This window comes from Oncorhynchus clarkii, chromosome 19 (assembly GCF_045791955.1).
Source record: "Oncorhynchus clarkii lewisi isolate Uvic-CL-2024 chromosome 19, UVic_Ocla_1.0, whole genome shotgun sequence".
Taxonomy (NCBI): domain Eukaryota; kingdom Metazoa; phylum Chordata; class Actinopteri; order Salmoniformes; family Salmonidae; genus Oncorhynchus; species Oncorhynchus clarkii.
In genome coordinates this window covers 32655948-32680083 of record NC_092165.1, presented here as the reverse complement: position 1 = coordinate 32680083, position 24136 = coordinate 32655948, and the positions used below count along the sequence as shown (strand labels likewise).

The following is a 24136-nucleotide window of genomic DNA, read 5'->3' as shown; positions in this document are numbered from 1 at the left end:
CATGGTTCAGGGCTGACAGTTGCTTACATCATAGCTGTAGTCAGCCTCATCGTTGGAGACGGTGAGGTCAGCCAGGTCTCCCAGGCCCAGGAAACTCTCCAACACGTCATCAGAGCCAATGATAAAGGACTTGCCCCCGCCTGAGGGAAACGGTAAGGGCTCGGCTAAGAATAGGACGGAGAGGAGAAGGTTTAGTAAACGACATACAGGCCACACCTAGACAAAGAGCTCAGCCTCTCAGTGGGGTGTGAAAACATTCCCCCGCATGGCAAGACTGCAGAGCACACACTAAATGGATTGACTTAGTGACATGGCTGGAGAGGTTTTTATGTCTAACATAGTAGAAAGTATTTCACTGGGTAGAAGTCAAAACCTTGAGTGAATAACAATGAGACATGCGATGAAACAATTTCCTAAACACAGGTTAGCCCCCTTGCAAAAAAAACACATGAAAAATAAGACCAGCACTGTGTGGGATGGGGTTAATTTCATTACTAGCGGGTCTGACTGGTGCTCTGTATGAAACCCTTTCTCTCGGCCACTGTGGAGGGTTGTGCTGAGGGTAGTGTGACTGAACCGAGAGGCTGGGATTTTGAGCAGGGCACGCAGCAGCAGTGAGGTGTGTGGCATGGCCAGGGGAGGCCAGGGGAGGCCAGGCGAGGCCAGGGGGGGGGCGGCTCAGAATATCCTGTGCACAAGTGAGGAGGAATGCTAACGCAGCATTGGCGTGACTGAGATGGCACAGGGTAGGCCATTCTTGGTGCAGATCAGAATACACGCTCCACTACTCAATATTTCAGTTATATCTACCACTGGCCCAGAGATGGGTAGAGGAAAACATGTCTACCACCGGCCCACAGATAGGTAGAGGAATACATGTCTACCACCGGCCCACAGATGGGTAGAGGAAAACATGTCTACCACCGGCCCACAGATAGGTAGAGGAATACATGTCTACCACCGGCCCACAGATGGGTAGAGGAATACATGTCTACCACCGGCCCACAGATGGGTAGAGGAAAACATGTCTACCACCGGCCCACAGATAGGTAGAGGAATACATGTCTACCACCGGCCCACAGATGGGTAGAGGAAAACATGTCTACCACCGGCCCACAGATAGGTAGAGGAATACATGTCTACCACCGGCCCACAGATGGGTAGAGGAAAACATGTCTACCACCGGCCCACAGATAGGTAGAGGAATACATGTCTACCACCGGCCCACAGATGGGTAGAGGAAAACATGTCTACCACCGGCGCACACACACACACACACAAGGGCTGTCCAAGCCACAGTTCCTCTACCCAACACCCATGCAGGCTAAATCTACATTTTCATTGATACAAATGGCTGCATTTATGCCAAATGGGGACACAATGGGGACTAGGCTAGTTCTCAGCAGGAGATATGTTATACCCTCTTACCCCATTCGGTCCCATCCCCTGAACTCCTGGCCTCCCCTGCTCCCTCTCCATCCTCGGCATTCACCAGAAAGTCAAACTCCTTCAGAGCCTCCTCCGTGTCGGGATCGTCTGGAAGGTCAGAGGCCAGGCCCTCGTTCCCAACCTGGACAGAGGACAAACACAGTCAGCCACCAGGTCTGGCACACTGGGATCAAATACAGTACACACTTAATACAATACTTGTATATAATAACAATACTTGTCAAATAAAAGGTGGTTGGTATTTTCCTTCCACATGCTCATGTACCGAATTTTAAATTGTGGTGAACTCTTTTACACAGCAGGCATTTAAAGGTTCTCTCCTGATAACTATCAACATTCATAATCAGATCTGAGGATACAAGTCTAGTGTCAAGAGACAAGTATTGCTCTTAGCAAGCCATTATTACACCCATTTACACAGTGCTGACACTGGCAGTACATTTACGACAACACTAGTAAGGGGCTTCAGATGTCATCGCCTGAAGCAAAGAGGTCTTCACCTTTATCTTGTGTCTTTTTATTGTGTGTTTGCCGCTGTCTATATCCTCCATCAGGTCTCCCTCCTCATCGTCATCTTCGTCACTGTCGTCTGTGTTTTCTAAGAAGTTAAATGTTTCCAGAACGTCTCCTGGATTCCTAGAAAAACAGTTTGAAAACAACTATTTAGAGCAATGCGGGCGACACTGCAAATGATTTCATTAGCAAATTAAATGAAACAGGATGGATGATGTGGCTAATGCTATTCAGAGCATACTGTTCTGAGCACACAGAGGCACAGTGTGCAGAATCCATCAGAAATCTGCTATTTAGGAAGTTGCCAGAAAAAGTGGAGTGTGTGATTTCAGTTTCGTCAGGAAAAGTGAACATTGTGTCAGTTGGATCTTCACTGAAGTGATTGGCAGTGTGCAGGACCAGATGAGGCCTAACAAACTACCTTTTCATATCTTGTCCCTTTGGTTTGGCTGGAGACTCCCCTCCGTTGAGGATCAGCTCCAGGTTCTTGTTTTCCACAGAGCCGTTCTGCTCCGAGCCGGATAGGCCCAGTAACGAACGCACTCTCTGAGACCGCACATCTAGTATTGTGTCCGTGTAACCTACTTCCTGAAGATATCTGTTGGGACAGAAACAGAATTACACATCCAAATGACTTAGCTAGCTAAACAAACCTGGGCCCGTGTACCTAAAGCTTCCCAGAGCAGGAATGGTGATCTAGGATCAGTCTGACATTTTAGAGCATAAGGAATAAGATTACATTAGCTAGGGGGACCTGGTCCTTGATCAGCATGATGAGACGCTCTATGAATACAGACCCTGATGGGAATTCATCTTGATCTATAAACGTGTTAGAATGCTAGCTGGATGCGAGGCCCTATAGGTATGCTGTGTTGGCGTACTCACTGTCTGAGGAGCTGTCTGCCCTGTTTCCACGTCAGCTGACTGTTCTGGGGTACAGCAGGGACCTCTGTGTCTTTGGTATCTTCTGCAAACCTCACGGAAGAAAAGTTATCGAAACCACTGTATGTCAACATATTCTATTCATTTCATTTTATAGCAGTTGAGACAGGAGAGGTCCGTACCTGGTTCAAAGTTAGGCATCTTAACTTCACCTTGATTTAATTCTGTTCCATATTTTAATTTATGGTATTTTGCTCTGGTAGAGAAAAGACAAATGAAAGAGTTTAGTAAATGTGATGAGATAATAAATTCTACATTGCAGTCAGTGGAGGCTGCTGAGGGGAGGACGGCTCATAGTAATAGCTGGAACGGAGTCGTCCTCCCCTCAGCAGCCTCCACAGATTGCAGTCACACACAAAATGTACATGCAAATGGCCAATGAGACAGATTGAACTTGGCCATATATCAAAGTTATTGCCTCAAGTTAAAGAGAGAAGCGATACACTCACCTTTCTTGCTTTAATGCATATTCTAACATCTTTATTCTTCTAACTAGATCATTCTTTACATTCTCTTGACCTTTCCTTTCTCCTTGTAGGAATGCTATTCGAGCCTGAAAAAAAACAAAACAAGAAAGGAGAAAACATTTATAAGTTAACGGTTCTCCTGTTAAAGCCAATAATTTACTCACAACTTTAAAAACTCTACGAAATGTTAAGGTCATCTGTTGTGGCGTATCAGTGTGTCAAGCAGTGTGTCAAGAAGCAGTGCGGCTCGGCAGGGTCGTATTTCGGAGGACAAATGGCTCTCGACCTTCACCTCTCCCGAGTCCGTACAGGAGTTGAAGCGATGGGACAAGACTAACTACCAATTGAATATCCCGAAATTGGGGAGAAAAAGAGGTTAAACATTTTTTTGAAAATTATATATATTTTATAAATAAACAAGCAATCTTTCCCACTGAAGTAATAGGCATGTCATGTCTACTAAATTATTAAAACAGATGAATAATAGTGGCAGCAATGACTATTACATCACCTACTACTGCCACATCACTCTTCTTCTCGACTTCATTTTCCATTCATTAATGACTCCATGCCTTATATCAAATTAAATGTTAATTATATAGACAACCAAACCCCATGTAGGGGCCTACTGTACCAGCTATTGACTCCACACATACAGTGCCTTCAGAAAGTATTCACACCCCTGGACTTTTTACACAATTTTCTGTGTTACAGCCTGAATTTAAAATGGATTACATTCTGATTTCTTTGTCACTGACCTACACACAATACATCATTTATTTTTTTTAACAAATGAATTAAAAATGAAAATCTAAAATGTCTTTGAGTCAATAATTATTCAAATCCTTTATGTCGAGCCTAAATAAGTTCAGCAGTAAAAATGTGCTTAACAAGTCACACAAGTTGCATGGACTCACTCTGTGTGCAATAATAGTGTTAACATAATGACTCTCACCTCTACCCCACACATACAGATAATTGTAAGATCCCTCAGTCGAGCAGTGAATTTCAAACAGATGCAACCACATTGGATGGATCCCTGAGGATGGATCAACATTGTAGTTACTCCACAATACTAACCTAATTGACAGAGTGAAAAGGAGGAAGCCTGTTCAGAACAAAAAAATATTCCAAAACATGCATCCTGTTTGCAATGAGGCACTAAAGTAAAACTGAAAAAAAGAATTTGGTAAAGCAATTAACACTTTGTATTCATAACAAAAAGTTATGTTTGGGGCAAATCCAATACAACACACTATGGAGTACCACTCTCCATATTTTCAAGCATAGTGATGGCTTCATCATGTTATGGGTATGCTTGTAATCATTAAGAACTAGGGAGTTTTTCAGGATAAAAAGGAAATGGAATTGAGCTAAGCACAGGTAAAATCCTAGAGGAAAACCTGGTTCAGTCTGCTTTCCACCAGACACTGGGAGATGAATTCACCTTTCAGCGGGACAATAACCTAAAACACAAGGCCAAATCTACATGACTTGCTTACCAAGACGACAGTGGATGTTCCCGAGTGGCTAAGCTGCAGTTGACTTAAATCTGTTTGAACATATATGGCAAGACTTGAAAATGGTTGCCTAGCAATGATCAACAACCAATTTGACAGATTGAAGAATTCTGAATATATATAAAACATGTAAATGGCAAATTTTGAACAATCCAGGTGTGCAAAGCTCTTAGACTTACCCAGAAAGACTCACAGCTGTAATCACTACCAAAGGTCATTCTAAAATGTATTGACTCGGGAGGTTGAATTCTTATGTAGTCAAGATATATTAGTGTTTTAGTCATTTCTTTAAAGAAAAAAAATATACATTTTCTTCCACTGACACCAGTATTTAGTGTAAATCGTAGACAAAATGAAAATGAAATTAATTTAATCCCAACTTGTAACACAACAAAATGTGGAAAAAGTCAAGGGGTGTGAATACTTTCTGAAGGCACTGTATTTGAAAGAGACACTGGATAGAAAAAAGAAAAAAAAGGCCTAAACAAAACATTTGAAAAGGTATAGGCACCGATGAATTGGGGAAACCTTGGTATAGGCCTGGTGAGTCAAAGTAGGACTCGGTCTGTCGCTCCTGGGATCAACAGAGCAGCAGGCCCAGGTTGTAACGCAGGCCTCAAGTAGGATCACCCCTGTAAGGCTGTTCAGTTCATACAGCACTATTTAGCTGGCCCTCTTCTCCTGCTCAACTCTGTGCTGCTCGTGAGTACTGAGCAGCTGTGACACCCAATGCCGTTTAAAGGGTGGCAGGCAGGGCGTATTTTTAGTCAGCCGCCCTAAACGCCCTCTCGACTGGTGGGGTGTCATGGTGCCCATAGCAACCCAGTTGTTCGGCAGGTAAACCGGAGGCCGACATTCATGCCGTAGTCATGGAGACGGAGAAAGTGCCAGACGAGTAAAGTGCCACCGGCTAGCAGCTAAACCATACCGGCTATGAAAACACTATGGTGGATCTGAACCACTGAGTCGCCTGGTCCAGTCACTCCCTCACAATAATAAAATAAGACAAAATTGAGTACACATTCAAGGAGTAGGAGACCCAGCTCTCTACATGGGGTCAATTTTCAACATAGGATTCACTTCAGTCAATGGAGATCAGTTCTCTTAAATAGAATAATTACTGTATAAGAACTAGTATTTTCTAAAGTTTTCCACCTCGGTGTTCAAGTCAAAGTGCTAAATGAAAGTCTTGCTGGGACCATAAGCCTGGGAGGTCTCAGGTCTGGCCAGTTGAAGTTGGCTAAAGGGAGGAGGAGAGTTTCAGCTGCACGAACAGCTGTTTACATTGGTCTTTTTCTGTGGACAAACGGGAACTAGTTCAACAGCCAGGGGTCGGTTACACAAGCACTAGCTACTCCCTCAGCAGATACAGCTGGCTACAACACTCAACTAAACATTTTCGGTTTGGTCATTAACATGTGTAGCGGCCATGACTGAATACAAGAGAGTCGTCTTTGGGTAGTTTCATGTGGGTTTCTCGTGTATGTGTGTGTGTGTGTGTGTGTGTGTGTGTGTGTGTGTGTGTGTGTGTGTGTTTTCGCACATGGCAAGTGTTTGTACATCCACTCTGCCAAAACGATACACAGTTAGTCCGTCACTCACCCTAGACAACTTGAAAAAACCTAACCAGGGGTGTATTCATTACAGTGATTCTGCAACAGAAACTGTTTCCTCCAAAGAGAAAATGTTTTGCAACAAAAACAAGTTTCTATTGGACAAAATCAGGTAGGTCCCTCCCCATTTCGTTCCATGTTCTTTTTTTGTGCTTCTGTTTGGTTCTTAAAAAAGATAAAAGGTCTCTGTTGCAAGACGTAATGAATACACTTCTGGTCTTGAAGTTGCCTAGTTTAGCTAGTGCTAGCCATCTTCTTTCGCCAATTAGCTTCAGCCAGCTGGTGTAAGACAGTGGCAAACTTGGTTTGACATTGCTAGTCTTTCTCAGGGGGCTAGTTAGGGACAGTCAATAAATGACAATGTAAATGGACAATATTTTCATATTGCAAATCTTTTAGTTGTCTCATTAAATGCTTTCAATATTTGTATATGAATTTCTAAAATTTATAGTTGGTTTGAGGTTAACTCATAGAAATTTGGAGCTATTGACCACTTAAAATATTGTCCCATGTACATTGTGTAATTTACTGACGGTCCCCTAACTAGCAACATAGGGTTTTCAAATGTCAAACCAACTGTACACTTTGTAGTACATTGGCACTAGAATACAGTGCATTTGGAAAGTATTCAAACCCTTTGACTTTCTCCACATTTTATTACGTTACAGCCTTATTCTATGGTCCTTTGCTGGTGACACTCGTCAGTGATTTATTTAGAATTCAAGGCACACTTAACCAGCATGGCTACCACAGCATTCTGCAGTGATACGCCATCACAGGCTGTGTAAGGACTATTTGACCAAGAAGGAGAGTCATGGAGTGCTGCATCAGATGACCTGGCCTCCATGATCCCCCAACCTCAACCCAATTGAGATGGTTTGGGATGAGTGTGACCGCAGAGTGAAGGTAAAGCAGCCAACAAGTGCTCAGCATATGTGGGAACTCCTTCGGGACTGTTGGAATAACATTTCAGGTGAAGTCCCGAAGGAGTTCCCACATATGCTGAGCACTTGTTGGCTGCTTTACCTTCACTCTGCGGTCCAACTCATCCCAAACCATCCAATAAAGGAGTGGTTCTGCAGGTGGTGACCAAAGACCACTTCTCAGTTCCTATGCTTCCTGGCTGATGTTTTGGTCACTTTTGAATGCTGGCGGTGTTTTCACTCTAGTGGTAGCATGAGACGGAGTCTAAAACCCACACAAGTGGCTCAGGTAGTGCAGCTCATCCAGGATGGCACATCAATGCGAGCTGTGGCAAGAAGGTTTGCTGTGTCTGTCAGCGTAGTGTCCAGAGCATGGAGGCGCTACCAGGAGACAGGCCAGTACATCAGGAGACGTGGAGGAGGCCGTAGGAGGGCAACAACCCAGCAGCAGGACCGCTACCTCCACCTTTGTGCAAGGAGGAGCACTGCCAGAGCCCTGCAAAATGACCTCCAGCAGGCCAAAAATGTGCACGTGTCTGCTCAAACGGTCAGAAACAGACTCCATGAGGGTGGTATGAGGGCCCGACGTCCACAGGTGGGGGTTGTGCTTACAGCCCAACACCGTGCAGGACGTTTGGCATTTGCCAGAGAACACCAAGATTGGCAAATTCGCCACTGGCGCCCTGTGCTCTTCACAGATGAAAGCAGGTTCACACTGAGCACATGTGACAGACGTGACAGAGTCTGGAGACGCCATGGAGAACGTTCTGCTGCCTGCAACATCCTCCAGCATGACCGGATTGGCGGTGGGTCAGTCATGGTGTGGGGTGGCATTTCTTTGGGGGGCCGCACAGCCCTCCATGTGCTTGCCAGAGGTAGCCTGACTGCCATTAGGTACCGAGATGAGATCCTCAGACCCCTTGTGAGACCATATGCTGGTGCGGTTGGCCCTGGGTTCCTCCTAATGCAAGACAATGTTAGATCTCATGTGGCTGGAGTGTGTCAGCAGTTCCTGCAAGAGGAAGGCATTGATGCTATGGACTGGCCCGCCCGTTCCCAGGACCTGAATCCAATTGAGCACATCTGGGACATCATGTCACGCCACATTGCACCACAGACTGTCCAGGAGTTGGTGGATGCTTTAGTCCAGGTCTGGGAGGAGATCTCTCAGGAGACCATCCGCCACCTCATCAGGAACATGCCCAGGCGTTGTAGGGAGGTCATACAGGCACGTGGAGGCCACACACACATTTTGACTTGTTTTAAGGACATTACATCAAAGTTGGATCAGCCTGTAGTGTGGTTTTTCACTTTAATATTGAGTGTGACTCCAAATCCAGACCTCCATGGGTTGATAAATTTGATTTCCATTGATAATTTGTGTGTGATTTTGTTGTCAGCACATTCAACTATGTAAAGAAAAAAGTATTTAATAAGAATATTTCATTCATTCAGATCTAGGATGTGTTATTTTAGTGTTCCCTTTATTTTTTGAGCAGTGTATATATATATATATATATATATATATATATATATATATATATATATATATATATATATATATAAATATAAAACACTTTTTTGGTTACTACATGACTCCATGTGTTATTTCATAGTTTTGATGTCTTCACTATTATTCTACAATGTAGAAAACAGTAAATATGAATAAAAACCCTTGAATGAGTAGGTGTCCAAACTTGATACGGGTACTGTATGTTTTTGTTAGGTAGCGTTAACTAGCACTAGTCGGCTGTACCTGCGCCACAACTCTGGTATTTTTTGTCCTATAGCTTGTTCTCCATCTTGTTTTTAACTAGTGAGTCAACATGTTTTCAGCAGTTTTATTTTCTTGACTGATCAAAACCCGTTCTCTCGTGCTCCATCGTCTCTCTGCAGCAGACATACAGTGCTTACAGAAAGTCTACACACTCTGTGGATGTCTTCACATTTTATTGCGTTACAAAGTGGGATTAAAACAGATTTAATTGTCATTTTCTGGCAACGACCTACACAAAATACTCTATTGTCTAAGTGGAATAACTTGTTTGTTTTTCTAGAAGATTAATGAAAAATAAAACCGTAATATATCTTTATTAGATAAGTATTCACCCCCCTGAGTCAATACATGTTAGAATCACCAACAACAGCTGTAAATCTTGTTGGGCAAGTCTCAATATTTTCCCATTATTCTTTTAAAAAATTCTTCAAGCTCTGTTAAGGTGTTGGGGATGATGGCTAGACAGCAACTTTCAAGTCTTGCCATAGATTTAAGTCAATTTGTGTCAAAACTGTAACTTGGCCACTCAGGAACATTCACCGTCTTCTTGGTAAGCAACTCCAGTTTAGATTGACCTTGTGTTATAAGTTATTGTTCTGCTGAAAGGTGAATTCATCTCCGGGTATCTGGTGTAAAGCAGACTGAACCAGGTTTTCCTCTAGGATTTTGCCTGTGCTTAAGCGCCATCCCGTTAATGTTTATCCTGAAAAACGCACCCGTCTTTGCCGATGTCAAGCATACCCATACAAGGAAGCAGTTACTCAGTGATGTGTTGGATTTGCCCCAAACAGAAAGCTTGGCATTTAGGCCAAAAAGTGTATTCCTTTGCACTATTACTATAGTGCCTTGTTGCATACATATGCATGTTTTGAAATACTTTTATTCTGTATATTTTTATTCTTCTTTTCACTTCTTTTAAGTCATTATTGTGGAGTCCCTACAATGTTGTTGATCCATCCTCACCCCCCCCCCCCCCATCACAGCCACTGAACTCTGTAGCCGTTTTAAAAATCACCAATGGCCTCATGGTGACATCCCTTTACAGTTTCCTTCCGATCCTGCAGCTCAGTTCAGAAGGACAACTGCATCTTTGATGTGTCTGGGTGGTTGTTTAATAAATCATCCACAGCATAATTAGCAAATTGACTGTGCTTCAAGATATAGTCCATGTCTGATTTGTTATTTTTACCCATCTACCAATCACTGCCCTTCTTCATGCGGCTTTTATAAAAGCACCCTGGTCTTCGCAGTTGAATCTGTGCATGAAATTCAATACTTGATGATGTCTGGGGGACAGAGGAAGGGGAAAGACATTTAACCCCTCAATCAGATAGTCATTCAAAAACCATGTCAACTATTATTTCACACAGAGTGAGTTCATATAACTTATGTGATTTGTTAAGCCAAATGTTACTTCGGAACTAATTTAGTCTTCCCAAAACAAAGGAGATGAATACTTATGCAACAAATATATATTTTAGTTATTGAATTTGTATTAATTTGTAGAATTATCTTTTCACTTTGACAGAGTATTTTGTGTAGAACAATGACAAAAAATATAAATATATATATATATATTTTTTTTTTCAAGAAAATGTGAAAAAAGTTCAAGGGGGTGTAGTGCTTCTATAGTGAGCATTATGTTTAGAACATCCAATCACAATATCGAATCGCAATACATATCGTATCGTCACCTAAGTACCGTGATAATAGCGTATCGTGAGGTCTCTGGACATTCCCAGCCCATCCAAATACAGTAGGTACACTATCAGAGATCAAATCGCCGCAATGATCCTAATTCCTGTTAAAGCACTTCTGCTAAAAGCTGTGGAAATCCCCCCTGCCCTCAGACCACCCTTGCAACGCCGCCCTCGGACCAATCCCAGCGCAGCTAGCAAAGCCAGTATCGGCCTAGCTGCTACGTACGTGTGAGGTCACAGGGTTGAGATGTGTAACAGTCAGTCTGGGGATACAGTGAGCTCACAGACCCAAATTAACAGGCTGACAAATTAATGGACTGTATTGGAGCAAGAATAGACATGGCCAACTCACGACACATTACCCGCTGTACAGCTGTCCTATAAATGGGTGCAAAACTAATGGCCGACTTTTAGAGCTTTGTCATCACCGACATAACATATCTACCTACCACTTCACTGCAAAGGAACACTGCTTAGGCCTATTCACACTTGAATACCTTTAGAACTGTATTTGCTAGATCGAATCATCGAGCTGACAAGGGTTTGTTCTTAACTGACTGGCCTAGTTAAATAGAGGAAAAAAAAGAAAAGAAAAACATCAAACATGTCAGAAACTGTCAAATGTTTTCACAGTTCGGACCGTTTTCAGGAGCCATGGTAGACTATTAAGTGGAACCGCTATTTTCAGCTCATCTACTTATAGATGTTATGTATAACCAAGAAAGACCTGTGGAAGAACATTACAGTGGTCTAATTAGCACAGATGTTTTAGGGATAGAGAGTAGAGGTCGACCGATTAATTAGGGCCGATGACAAGTTTTCATAACAATCGGAAATCTGTAATTTGGACACGGATTTGGCAGATTTATTTATTTATTATTATTATTTTTTTTTACATTAACACCTTTATTTAACTAGGCAAGTCAGTTAAGAACACATTCTTATGTTCAATGACAGCCTAGGAACGATGGGTTAACTGCCTTGTTCAGGGGCAGAACGACAGATTTTTACCTTGTCAGCTCGGGGATTTGTTTTTGCAACCTTCCGGTTACTAGTCCAATGCTCTAACCACCTGCCTTTACATTGCACTCCACGAGGCGGGCTGACTACCTGTTACGCGAGGGCAGCAAGAAGCCAAGGTAAGTTGCATTCTTCACATAATTACTAGTTAACAACACATGGTTGATGATATTACTAGTTTATCTAGAGTGTCCTGCGTAGCATATAATCGATGCGGTGCCTGTTAATTTCTCATCGAATCACAGCCTACTTCGCCAAACGGGTGGTGATTTAGCACTGTCGTTGCACCAAACCTAACCATAAACATCAATGCCTTTCTTTAAAATCAATACACAAGTATATATTTTTAAACCTGCATATTTAGTTAATATTGCCTGCTAACATGAATTTCTTATAATTAGGGAAATTGTGTAACTTTTCTTGCGTTCCTTGTAAGCAGTCAGGGTATATGCAGCAGTTTGGGCCGCCTGGCTCGTTGAGAACTGTGTGAAGTCCATTTATTCCTAACAAAGAGCGTAATTAAGAAAATATATTTTTCTCCCCAATTTCGTGGTATCCAATTGTTAGTAGTTACTATCTTGTCTCATCACTACAACTCCCGTACGGGCTCGGGAGAGACGAAGGTCGAAAGCCATGCGCCCTCCGAAACACAATCCAACCAAGCCACACTGCTTCTTAACACAGCGCGCATCCACCCGGAAGCCAGCCACACCAATGTGTCGGAAGAAACACTGTGCACCTGGCGACCTGGTTAGCGTGCACTGCGCCCGGCCCGCCACAGGAGTCGCTGGTGCGCGATGAGACAAGAATATCCCTACCGGCCAAACCTTCCCTAACCCGGACAACGTTAGGCCAATTGTGCCTCGCCCCACGGACCTCCCGGCCGCGGCCGGCTGCGACAGAGCCTGGCCGCGAACCCAGAGTCTCTGGTGGCACAGCTAGCACTGCGATGCAGTGCCCTAGACCATTGCGCCACCCGGGAGGCCAGACCGTAATTAATTTGCCAGAATTGTACATAATTATGACATAACATTGAAGGTTGTACAATGTAACAGCAATATTTAGACTAAGGGATACCACCCATTAGATAAAATATGGAACGGTTCCGTATTTCACTGAAAGAATAAACGTTTTGTTTTCGAAATGATAGTTTCCGGAGTCGACCATATTAATGACCAAAGGCTCGTATTTCTGTGTGTTATGTTATAATTAAGTCTATGATTTGATATTTGATAGAGCAGTCTGACTGAGCGATAGTAGGCAGCAGCAGGCTCGTAAGCATTCATTCAAACAGCACTTTCGTGCGTTTGCCAGCAGCTCTTCGCAATGCTTCAAGCATTGAGCTGTTTATGACGTCAAGCCTATCAACTCCTGAGATTAGGCTGGTGTAACCGATGTGAAATGGCTAGCTAGTTAGCGGGGTGCGTGCTAATAGCTTTTCAATCGGTGATGTCACTCACTCTGAGACTTGGAGTAGTTGTTCCCCTTGCTCTGCTTTTGTGGAGCGATGGGTAACGATGCTTCAAGGGTGGCTGTTGTCGATGTGTTCCTGGTTCGAGCCCGGGTAGGGGCGAGGAGAGGGACGGAAGCTATACTGTTACACTGGCAATACTAAAGTGCCTATAAGAACATCCAATAGTCAAAGGTATATGAAATACAAATGGTATAGAGAGAAATAGTCCTATAATTCCTATAATAACCTTAAGACGTTTTAGGTTAACTGGGAATATTGAAGACTCATGTTAAAAGGAACCACCAGCTTTCATATGTTCTTATGTTCTGAGCAAGGAACTTAAACGTTAGCTTTTTTACATGGCACATATTGCAATTTTACTTTCTTCTCCAATTTGGTTTAAATAATGCAAAAACAAAGTATTGAACATGTTTCATTATTTATTTGAGGCTAAATAGATTTTATTGATGTGTTATATTAAGTTAAAATACGTATTTATTCAGTATTGTTGTAATTGTCATTATTACAAAAAAATATATATTATTACTGATTAATCGGTATCGGCTTTTTTTGGTTCTCCAATAATCGGTATTGAAAAATCATATTCGGTCGACCTCTAATAGAGAGCATTGACATAGTGGTGCACCAGTCATAAGGAAACACCTGAGGCCTAGTGGAAAATTATCACCAAATCAAGCACAATGAAAGAATGACGTGATTAAGACACTGACCGACTGACTGCACCGACGCACAGGTATGAACATAGGCCTACATTGAGTTAGTGATTTCAATTTCAACAAGAGAGAACTACATTGGGGGGGAAAAGGGTTTGACCAGATACAATGCTATTTTACTGTAAACAAATTGACAGACTTTCAGCACGCTTATAGGGAAGGACATTCAACAAGCACAGCACATACACAAATGACTGATGATTGGCTGAGAGAAATTGGTAATAAAAAGATAGCAAGAGCTGTTTTGATAGACTTCAGTGTGGCTTTTGACATTATCGATCATAATCTGCTGAAGGAAAAATGTATGTGTTATAGCTTTACACCCCCTCTTATATCGTGGATAAACAGTTACCTGTCTAACAGAACACAGAGGGTGTTCTTTAATGGAAGCCTCTCCAACATAATCCAGGTACAATCAGGAATTCCCCAGGGCAACTGTCTAGGCCCCTTACATTTTTCAAACTTTACTAATGACATGCCACTGGCCTTGAGTAAAGCCAGTGTGGCTATGTATATGGATGACGCAACACGATACACGTTAGCTACTACACTTAACAAAGAGCTGAAGTTAGTTTCAGAATGGGTGGCATTGTACTTGGCACAAATCATTCCCTAAACCATAAACATCAACTAAATATTGTAAAAAATAATGTGGAAATTTAGCAAGTTGAGGTGACCCTGGATTGTAAACTGTCATGGTCAAAACATGTTGATACAACAGTAGCTAAGATGGGGAGAAGTGTGTCCATAATTAAAAAAAGTGCTACCCTGCCTTTTTAACAGCACTATCAACAAGGTCCTACAGGCTCTAGTTGTCACACCTGGACTAGTGTTCAGTCGTGTGGTCAGGTGCCACGAACAGGGGCCTTGGAAAATTACAATTGGCTCAGAACAGAACAGCTGGCCCTTAAATGTACATGGAGAGCTAACATTAATAATATGCATGTAAATCTCTCATGGCTCAAAGTGGGAGGAGAGATTGACCTCATCATTACTGGTCTTTGTAAGACGTGTTGACAAGCTGAAAGCGCTGAGCTGTCTGTTTAAAGTACTAGCACACAGCTCAGACACCCATACATACAGACTATGGGAGGCGCACAGTACTACATAGTGCCATGGCTACATGGAACTCTATTCCACATCAGGTAACTGATGCAAGCAGTAGAATTGGATTTAAAAAAAAGTTAAAATACACCTAATGGAACAGCGGGGACTGTGAAGAGACAGACAGGCACACAGACAGGCACATGATAAGACACGCACTCTACACATATGTGCACATGGATGTTGTATTGTAAATATGTGGTGGTGGAGTGGTATGAAATGTCATGTCATGTTATATTTTAATACTGTATGTAATTGTCTTCTGTTGCTGGACCCCAGGAAGAGTAGCTGCTGCCAAGGCATGGGGATCCATAATGAAAACAAATACATTGTTTCAGTAGGATAAACACCAATCCTGTCAAACTTTCATTGAGGTAAAACACTCCGCCTCAACATATAAATAATAAAACCCAGATACAACAGTCACTGCCTCTGTGTTAATAATCATATTCTTTATTTCCACGGACAGACTCTAAACAGGAAGAAAAGGGCCCGGTCAGGCTGCCATTTCTCTGTCTGTCTTCTACAGCCAGGGCAAAGGAAGAGCAGAGCGCATAAGAATGGTTCTAAATATGCCCTGGCAGTCTTAGTGACCTATAAAGTTAGAATTAACCCAGATAGCATTTATTTCCAGGCTTGGTGTGATTTGTGCTAACAGGGCTGACTGCTTGATTGATGTGGATGAATCGCAAAGCAACTCACCCAATAGGAGGTGCGGCTGACCAAAATAATCTAGGCTTGCTTCATTAACATAAAATGCATGTTGTTTTATCAATACAAAGTTGAACAATATTACAGCATCTTGTTATGGCAAATTAGGCAGGTCATACTTGTCTTGTCAATAGAAATAACTAGTAACTATCATATTGATCTTCAAATAGGGCTATGAATATGAAGTCAGTTCGGTTGTCATCTGAGACATTCTCATCAATGATAAGATGACAAACTCTACAGTGGAAAGTATACACATCAGAGTTATAGGATTCACATGGAATTGTTGTTCAATTTAAATGTTTGAATATGAAATTATTTGTGATGGGATGAAATGTGATTTTAGCTTCTAAAATGTGAGATGTGGGTTTTCATAAGATATTGCTGCTCACTCAGTGGCCCGCCCACGTGAAGAGACAGATGTTGTAAACTATGAAACACACCCCTTTTCTCCCTTCTTATATAAGCCATTGACGACAACATAACTTCCTGTTCCGAGGATATGAGGGCGACGGTCCTGTCAGAATGGTTCAGATAATAACTACAGAACGAAGCCAACATTAGCATGAGCTTTGGTTGCGAATGGTATGAACTTTTGAACTCTTATTCACTATAGAAGTGATACCTCCTAGCTGTTGAGTTAGCGACCGCAGCTGCAAACGCAGGTTAGGAAGGAACAGAGTTTCCCGTCTATCACACAACGACGTTACTACAATGTATCCAATTGACAACCAGAGACATTCTTCAACGGACAGAAGACTCGGTTTGGCAACACGGCCTTCCATCTACCACCAACCTACTGAAGCGCAGTTCAGAGTAAATATTTATTGCATTTTCCTTTTCCAAATGGGCGGTAATTTAGAATGCATAAGATACTGTATTTACGATAGCACAGCTTTTTTCCTTTGTTCCTCAGTCTTCCTGCTCTTTCACTCAAACCCAGCCCTTTTCCTTTGTGTAACAAGCTGTCATATCTGTTCCGCCCGCTAGGGACGTCTTCCTTTATGACGTAATTCGTAATCAAGTTATGATTAATTGTGTGTATGTGAATTCTGTGTGATTAGTTTGGTTTTAATTATTTATTTACTAAATACCTATGTTGTATTGCTGATTCAAATGGTTAGCCAGGGTTCTTGCAGATAACCAAGAATTTACAACTTTCAGATGAGACTGAAGTAAGATGAAGATTAATGTTGACTGCTATGGATGTAAAATATTACTAGGTCTTTAAGAGTTTATTCTGAAGATAACAGCTCTATAAATATTATTTTGTGGTGCCCGACTCTCTAGTTAATTACATTTACATGATTAGCTCAATCAGGTGATATTAATTACAGAGAAATTATTTTATAGAATAGCATGTAAGATCCGTTAATCCGGCATAGCCAAAGACACGACAATACATACATACAGTACCAGTCAAAAGTTTGGACACACCTTCTTGTTCAAGGGTTTTTATTTATTTGTACAATTTTATACATTATAGAATAATAGTGAAGACTATGAAAACTATGAAATAACCCATATGGAATCATGTAGTAACCCAAAATTAGTGTTAAACAAATCTAAATAAAATTATATTTTAGATTCTTCAAAGTAGCCACCCTTTGCCTTGATGACAGCTTTGCACACTGTTGGCATTCTCTCAACCAGCTTCATGAGTTAGTCACCTGGAATGCATTTCAATTAACAGGTGTGCCATGATAAGTTAATTTGTGGAATTTATTTCCTTCATTATGAGTCCAAATTTTAGATTTTTGGTTCCAACCACCGTGTCTTTGTGAGACTCAGAGTTGGTGAACGGATGATCTTTGCATGTGTGGTTCCCACCGTGGAAATGGTGGTGTGATGGTGCTTTGCTGGTGACACTGTCTGTGATATTTAGAATTCAAGGCACACTTAACCAGCATGGTTACCACAGTATTATGCAGCGATACGCCATCCCATCTGGTTTGCGCTTAGTGGGACTATCATTTGTTTTCAACAGGACAATGACCCAACACACCTCCAGGCTGTGTAAGGACTATTTGACCAAGAAGGAGAGTGATGGAGCGCTGCATCAGATGACTTGGCCTCCACAATCATCCGACAACCTAATTCAGATAGTTTGGGATGAGTTGGAACGCAGAGTGAAGGAAAAGCAGCCAACAAGTGCTTAGTATATGTGGGAACTCCTTCAAGACGGTTGGAAAAGCATTCCAGGTGAAGCTGGTTGAGAGAAATGCCAAGGATTTGCAAAGCTGTCAAGGCAAAGGTTGGCTACTTTGAAGAACCTAATATTTTGGTTTAACACTTTTTACTACATGATTCAATATTTGTTATTTTATAGCAGTGATGTCTTCACTACTATGTATTCTACAATGTAGAAAATAGTAAAAATAATGAAAAACCTGTGAATATATATATATATATATATATATATATATATTTTTTTTTTTTTGTTACTGTACATGAACCCTAACATAACTAAAACTTGCTCATTTTCTGGCCATCTAGTGAGACAATCAATTCTCTACAGGGTCATGACATCTAGTTTTGTCACTTCACTTGTCCTGGGGGGGGGGGGGGGACGGGGGGGACAGACAGACAGACAGTGGCTACAGGGATGCAGAAGCCTGTGCTGCCTTATATCCATTCCAATCTATTGACTCTGGTAGGCCTTGAATCAGTGTGCAGAGTGAGAGTCATGCTGAAGGTATGTGTCACTGAGCAAGTAGGGAGGGGAGTAAACCTCCCATCTGCCACCACTCAAATCAAAATCAAATCAAATCTTATTGGTCACATACACATGGGTAGCAGATGTTAAGGCGAGTGTAGCGAAATGCTTGTGCTTCTAGTTCTGACTATGCAGTAATATCTAACAGTAATCTAACAAATTCACAACAACTACCTTATACACACACAAATGTAAAGGGATGAATAGAATATGTTCATATACATATATGGATGAGCGATGGCGTGTGGCATAGGCAAGATGCAGTAGATGGTATAGATTACAGTATATACATATAAGATGAGTAATGTAGGATATGTAAACATTATTAAAGTGGTGTTATTTAAAGTGACTAGTGATACCTTTATGAAGTCCATTTATTTAAGTGGGCAGAGGTTTGAGCCTGTGTGTTGGCAGCAGCCTCTCTATGTTAGTGGTGGCTGTTTAACAGTCTGATGGCCTTGAGATAGAAGCTGTTTTTCAGTCTCTCGGTCCCAATTCAACTGTCTGGAGTGGGATGTGTTCAAACAAAGCAGTACTATACTCTCTCTGGCACTGCTTGCATTTCAACACCTCCACATTCCTTAATACAATCACAACACTGAAACCAACATTCACTTTCATATCTGCAAGACTGCCAGGTAGTCTCGACAGGTCACACACATAACGTTAGCTGATGTCATAACATACATTTGATAAAACCTGTCAAAATGTCATAAAATAAACCACCGCGGAAAAACTTTCTTAAATTGACCAAGATCACATCCGTGACACAAAAGTGAATTCTAAAAGTTATGTAGCTAGATTTCTGACTAAGCCTAAAGCGAATTGTTTTACTTGTTCGATCGTAAATGACAGCGCAGTGTGTCAGACTGTGTCTGGGGCCTTGTGACAGTTAGCTAGCTAGCTAACTTTGTTTATGTTAGCTTGCTAACAACATGCACAAACCATCCAAATGGCATCAGACTACATGTTTATTTACTATTTATTTATTTTTTAAAAAAACGTTTAAGTTAAAAAGATTGCAGACTTTATATGATCAACAATATGGGATGTATCCCTTTTCAAGATGTTTTAGCTAACATCGGCTAGCCTGTCGGCGACTCAAGAGGACCCAGCCAAGTTGTCGCCATAATGACCAAACCAAAATGGCTGCTCTCAGAGATTAGTTGACAGTCAGCTGGATTCGGTTTGATTAGAGCCTTGTGTATTTCAACGACTCTCTAAAATGAAACGACTAAATAAGTAGCACAGCAGCAAGAGTGAACGTTATTCATAAAACTACGGGTAAGACATTGCAAACAAATCAACTTGATGTTCCACTTTATCACACACTATCTAGCCAGCATTTGTCAGCCGGTGCTAAGCTAATGTTATCCAGCCAGTTAACCGATTCCCGTGGCTAACTATTTGTTATCTAACTGGACACACTATAGTAGGACGTTCACTTGCTATCGAAGCATGGTCACTGGATGCAAAGTGGCTAAAACAAAAGTTGCACACTATCCAGGCAAAATGCATTGTTGCTCAAGCTTCTGTGTTTTAGTTAGTTGGCTGAGATAACGTTAGTATGCTAATAGCTACCTGAAGTTCGGCCCTCTCCACTTCCCAATGAGCTCTCTCCATTTCGAATCGGGCCCATTCGTGCTGGATGTAATGTAAAATACCGGGGATGGTATATTGCTGTGGCCGTGGTATGTCGTCTTGCTGCTGCCCCATCCCTGAGCCACCTCCACTACCGATTTGGGGATTAACGTTGTTATTCCCCTGCTGCTGTCTTGAGGCGGCCATTCCAACTCTTCCGCCGGGGTGTTCATCCATTTTTAAGAAGAGGAAAGTCCCAGCACAATTTGCTGCTTGAATTCGCCTTCCCTCCCCCTTTTCAGATCAGTGTTCCCGTATGAATTTGACGATGCCTTTCACTGAAATGGCTATGCGGTTGTAGTGAGACAGGGCTATGTTTTGGATTTACTCTCAGCGTAAAGATATGTTGGCCGCCATTAGTCCAATCCTTGGAGTTGGATATGAAAGCCTCCTTACTGCCGGGGGTGGGAGAGAGAATTGTCCCGCGCTGCATGGTGGGACATACTCACCATTTTCTTTTTTTGGGGGTCATCCAAATACCCTGGGCATGCGTGTATACAGTTACAGTCTGTACAGCTCAGACACATTGTGAACCAGATCAATAATAGAAATAGGATTCTATCAGAGTTTGTTTGCATGACTCAGGGAGCCATCTCATATCCAGCATCATGTTGCTGACTGCATTGTTTGCTGACTGCAGATTGGGGATCTGACTGTTTAGTTTGGCCATAGTCCTTCTGACTGCTGAATGGCACATGTAGTTAACTGATCAGTTACAGATGCATAAAAAAAGGGTATTACACAAAGACTTTGCATGATTTGCAATGACACCATTTATTTATATATTTATTTCCTGTTTTGCAGATGCACTGGATTTAGAGATCACAATGATCAAGTTCCTTCTGATGGTTAACAAGCAGGGCCAGACCCGCCTGTCTAAGTATTATGAGCAGGTGGACATTGAGAAGAGGCCTTCTCTGGAGACTGATGTTGTCAAGAGATGCCTGTCACGCAAAAAAGAAGAGGTCTCTCTCAATCACATTATTAGAATAAAAAAAATAGTTTGGTTTACTTTCAGGGGTATAATACAATAGTGAGAAGACAATGCATAACTGGGGGGTTAGACAAGACAATACAGGACAGAATGAAATCTAGTAGAAATAACCTAGTCTGTTTAGCTGTAATTCCAGTCCTTGCCACTCATTGTCATGCTAAACATTTTTGTTTGTATTTATGGTATTCTTCATGCTGAGTTAGTGTGCCACTGAACTCATCTTAAAATTCACATCCAACTAACTATTGTATTCTATCTAGTGCTCTTTTGTGGAATACAAGGACTTCAGACTAGTGTATCGGCAGTATGCTGCTCTCTACATAGTTGTTGGTATCAGTGACACTGAGGTGAGTTCATCATTTCACTGTTATAAGTGTACAAGTATTAGTGTTAACCGATTAAGGTTAAGATTGTTTCATTGTGATTATACATGATTCATGGTGTGGGATGTCCTTCTTTCCCACAGAATGAGCTGTCAATCTATGAGCTGGTACACAACTTTGTTGAGGTTCTTGACAAGTACTTTAGTCGTGTGGTGAGTTCAGTCTTTTTATTCTCTACTTCAGCACATTCTTGTTGTATCCTAGATTTACTTCACGTTAACTATCCAACCACCTATGCATAGCATTTTAAAGGTCAGTATTTTCTGGGACAAAAACACATTACTCTAAACTGATTGTTCCTCGTTAGAAAAGTAAATTGTTTTTTCTCTCCTAACAGAGTGAATTGGATGTATCCTTTTACAAATTACTATAACTTGTTTTAATCAATTTGAGGAAACAAGTCATTGAAACAGAAGCAGGGGCTGTCTGCCTGTCCACCTTCGCATTAGGTGCTTTCTGGGCTCAGTCTGGGCTCAGTGGGATTTCAGACTAGCTGGGGTCAGACCAGTCATAAGAATTGGAATGCAACTACAGTCAGTGGTGTTAACGGTTCACTGTTAAGTTGTCAAAGTTGTTCAACCTGACCAGTGACATGTTACTGGTGTAGCCAGAGATAACAAGAACATTATTCTTACTACTGGAGAGGGCTCATTGAGGGGGGGAAACAATACCCTCCTTTACACTGTGATGGGGAATAAATGATTATTCAATATTGACTTATAGATTTAATGACCTTAACTCCAGCTCAGATCATGTTCAACCTGGATAAAGTGCACATCATCATTGATGAGATTATCCAGAATGGACACATAGTGGAGACCAACAAGAACCGCATCCTGGCACCTCTACTTGCTCTGGACAAGATGGCTGAGGCACATTGAGCAGTTGTTTGAACCATAGACTTAGACCTCGCATCATTGTATCTGTCCAATTATGGCGTCTTTAAGAGCATGGGCAGCGCCATTAAGGCCATCTCCATTATGAAGTACTCAATTTTCTTCTATGAGTTGGGAAACTGAAAGGGTGCACGCTGCCACCTAGAGTGTGTTGTTTTACAGTAATAAAGCAGAGGTTGGCGATTTACTGACACCTGCGGTTATGGAATGTCTCCTCACAAGTATAATTAATTGGCTGATTCCTCCTGGTAACCTGAATGGAATTATATGATCCTTGAAGGAAAACCACCCAAAAACGATATTTTGGTATTTGTTTCATTAGTCCATTGCTGACATAGTCCCAAAATGTTTTGCCCTGTCAGCAATCACGTTTTTAAGATTTGTAACTTTCAAACCATCCCCGCATTTTGCACCATACAGGGATGATTTCTGTATTTTAATGCCACATTCAAAACAACTGGCAACTCTGAAAAATACAAGGTCAAACCATGTCAGAACTCTAGAAAGAGGCCAGAGATTCTGAGTTGGATGACCGTTCAAATAGATTTTTGTTTTGAAATCCAAAATTCCTGAAAACATTTTTAATGTCAACTGGGTGAGACTTTCAACTTCTTTGGATGATCCCTCCTGGTGACCCTATTGAAATCATGTCCAACCAGGACATCAAGAGGGATCAGCCAAATGTGAAGAAAATGTATTACTTCAAAATGGAGCCGCCCATCAGTTCAATTGGCAGACACAACTTTATACAAATAAAAAGATGAGTCCTCCATGAGCTGCCCATGCTAAAACAGGCTTTTGGACACTAGAGACCATCTAGCTCTATGGTTTGAACAAACTAAGACTACAGTGGCAAGAAAAGTATGTGAACTCTTTAGAATTACCTGGATTTCTGCATAAATTGGTCAAAATGTGATCTGATCGAAGTCACAACAATAGACACAGCGTGCTTAAACCAATAACAATTATACATGTCTTTATTGAACACACCATGTAAACATTCAGCGTAGGGTGGAAAAAGAACACAAACCCTTGGATTTAATAACCGGTTGACCCTCCTTTGGCAGCAATAAACTCCAACATTTGAGGTTGCAGATCAGACCTGCACAACGGTCAGGACGCATTTTAGACCATCTTTACAAAACGGTTTCAGTTCAGCAATATACTTGCGATGTCTGCTGTGAACCACTCTCGAGGTCATGCCACAGCATTTCAATAAATCGGGTTGCGGTCTGGACTCTAACTGGGCCACTCCAGAAGGCGTATTTTCTTCTGTTGAAGCCATTCTGTTGATATACTTTTGTGTTTTGGGTCGTTGTTCTGTTGAGCTTCAATTGGCAGACGGATAAAGACATTTTGCAGGAGAATGTTAGGCTAAACTTGGGAATGAATTTTGATGACTAATTTATGCAGAAATCCAGGTAATTCCAAAGGGTTCACATACTTTCTTGCCACTGTGTTACCCTCTGGGGAAAAAATGGACACATTGCCATCCAAATGATTTATGGACTTCATACTTGAGTTTGTCAATAATAATAGGTATTTTTTTTATACAGCAGCTATAGTAATAGATTGAACTG

The 24136-nt window shown here is 41.6% G+C and overlaps 2 protein-coding genes across 4 annotated transcripts in view; one reads left to right on the top strand and one right to left on the bottom strand.

Moving 5' to 3' along the window:
* Window positions 1-20689, bottom strand: part of LOC139375056 (striatin, calmodulin binding protein 3) — a 29189-nt gene extending 8500 nt beyond the window's left edge. The window contains exons 1-8 of one of the 2 annotated variants that reach the window (XR_011627748.1): window positions 20224-20642; window positions 3354-3457; window positions 3027-3100; window positions 2848-2929; window positions 2384-2560; window positions 1950-2085; window positions 1429-1570; window positions 28-164 (exon numbers count right to left, since the gene is read on the bottom strand). Coding sequence is in view for 1 of the 2 variants with exons in the window: in XM_071116454.1 (XP_070972555.1) it covers window positions 28-164; window positions 1429-1570; window positions 1950-2085; window positions 2384-2560; window positions 2848-2929; window positions 3027-3100; window positions 3354-3457; window positions 20224-20460 (1089 nt within the window). In the remaining variant the exon portion in view is untranslated. Of the gene's footprint in view, window positions 1-27; window positions 165-1428; window positions 1571-1949; window positions 2086-2383; window positions 2561-2847; window positions 2930-3026; window positions 3101-3353; window positions 3458-20223 lie in introns of both variants that reach the window. The other variant, XM_071116454.1, reaches the window with a different exon arrangement.
* Window positions 19757-22779, top strand: LOC139375058 (adaptor related protein complex 4 subunit sigma 1). 2 transcript variants are annotated; one of them, XM_071116457.1, is made up of 6 exons: window positions 19757-19926; window positions 21088-21248; window positions 21538-21624; window positions 21744-21812; window positions 21998-22009; window positions 22410-22779. In XM_071116457.1, the coding sequence occupies exons 2-6, from the start codon at window positions 21111-21113 to the stop codon at window positions 22539-22541; spliced, it is 438 nt and encodes a 145-aa protein (XP_070972558.1). In that variant the 5' UTR covers window positions 19757-19926; window positions 21088-21110; the 3' UTR covers window positions 22542-22779. The 2 variants fall into 2 exon arrangements, with proteins under 2 accessions (XP_070972558.1, XP_070972559.1); XM_071116458.1 differs by lacking the exon at window positions 21998-22009 and having other exon boundaries at window positions 22405-22710.
* The last annotated feature ends 1357 nt before the right edge of the window (window positions 22780-24136 follow it).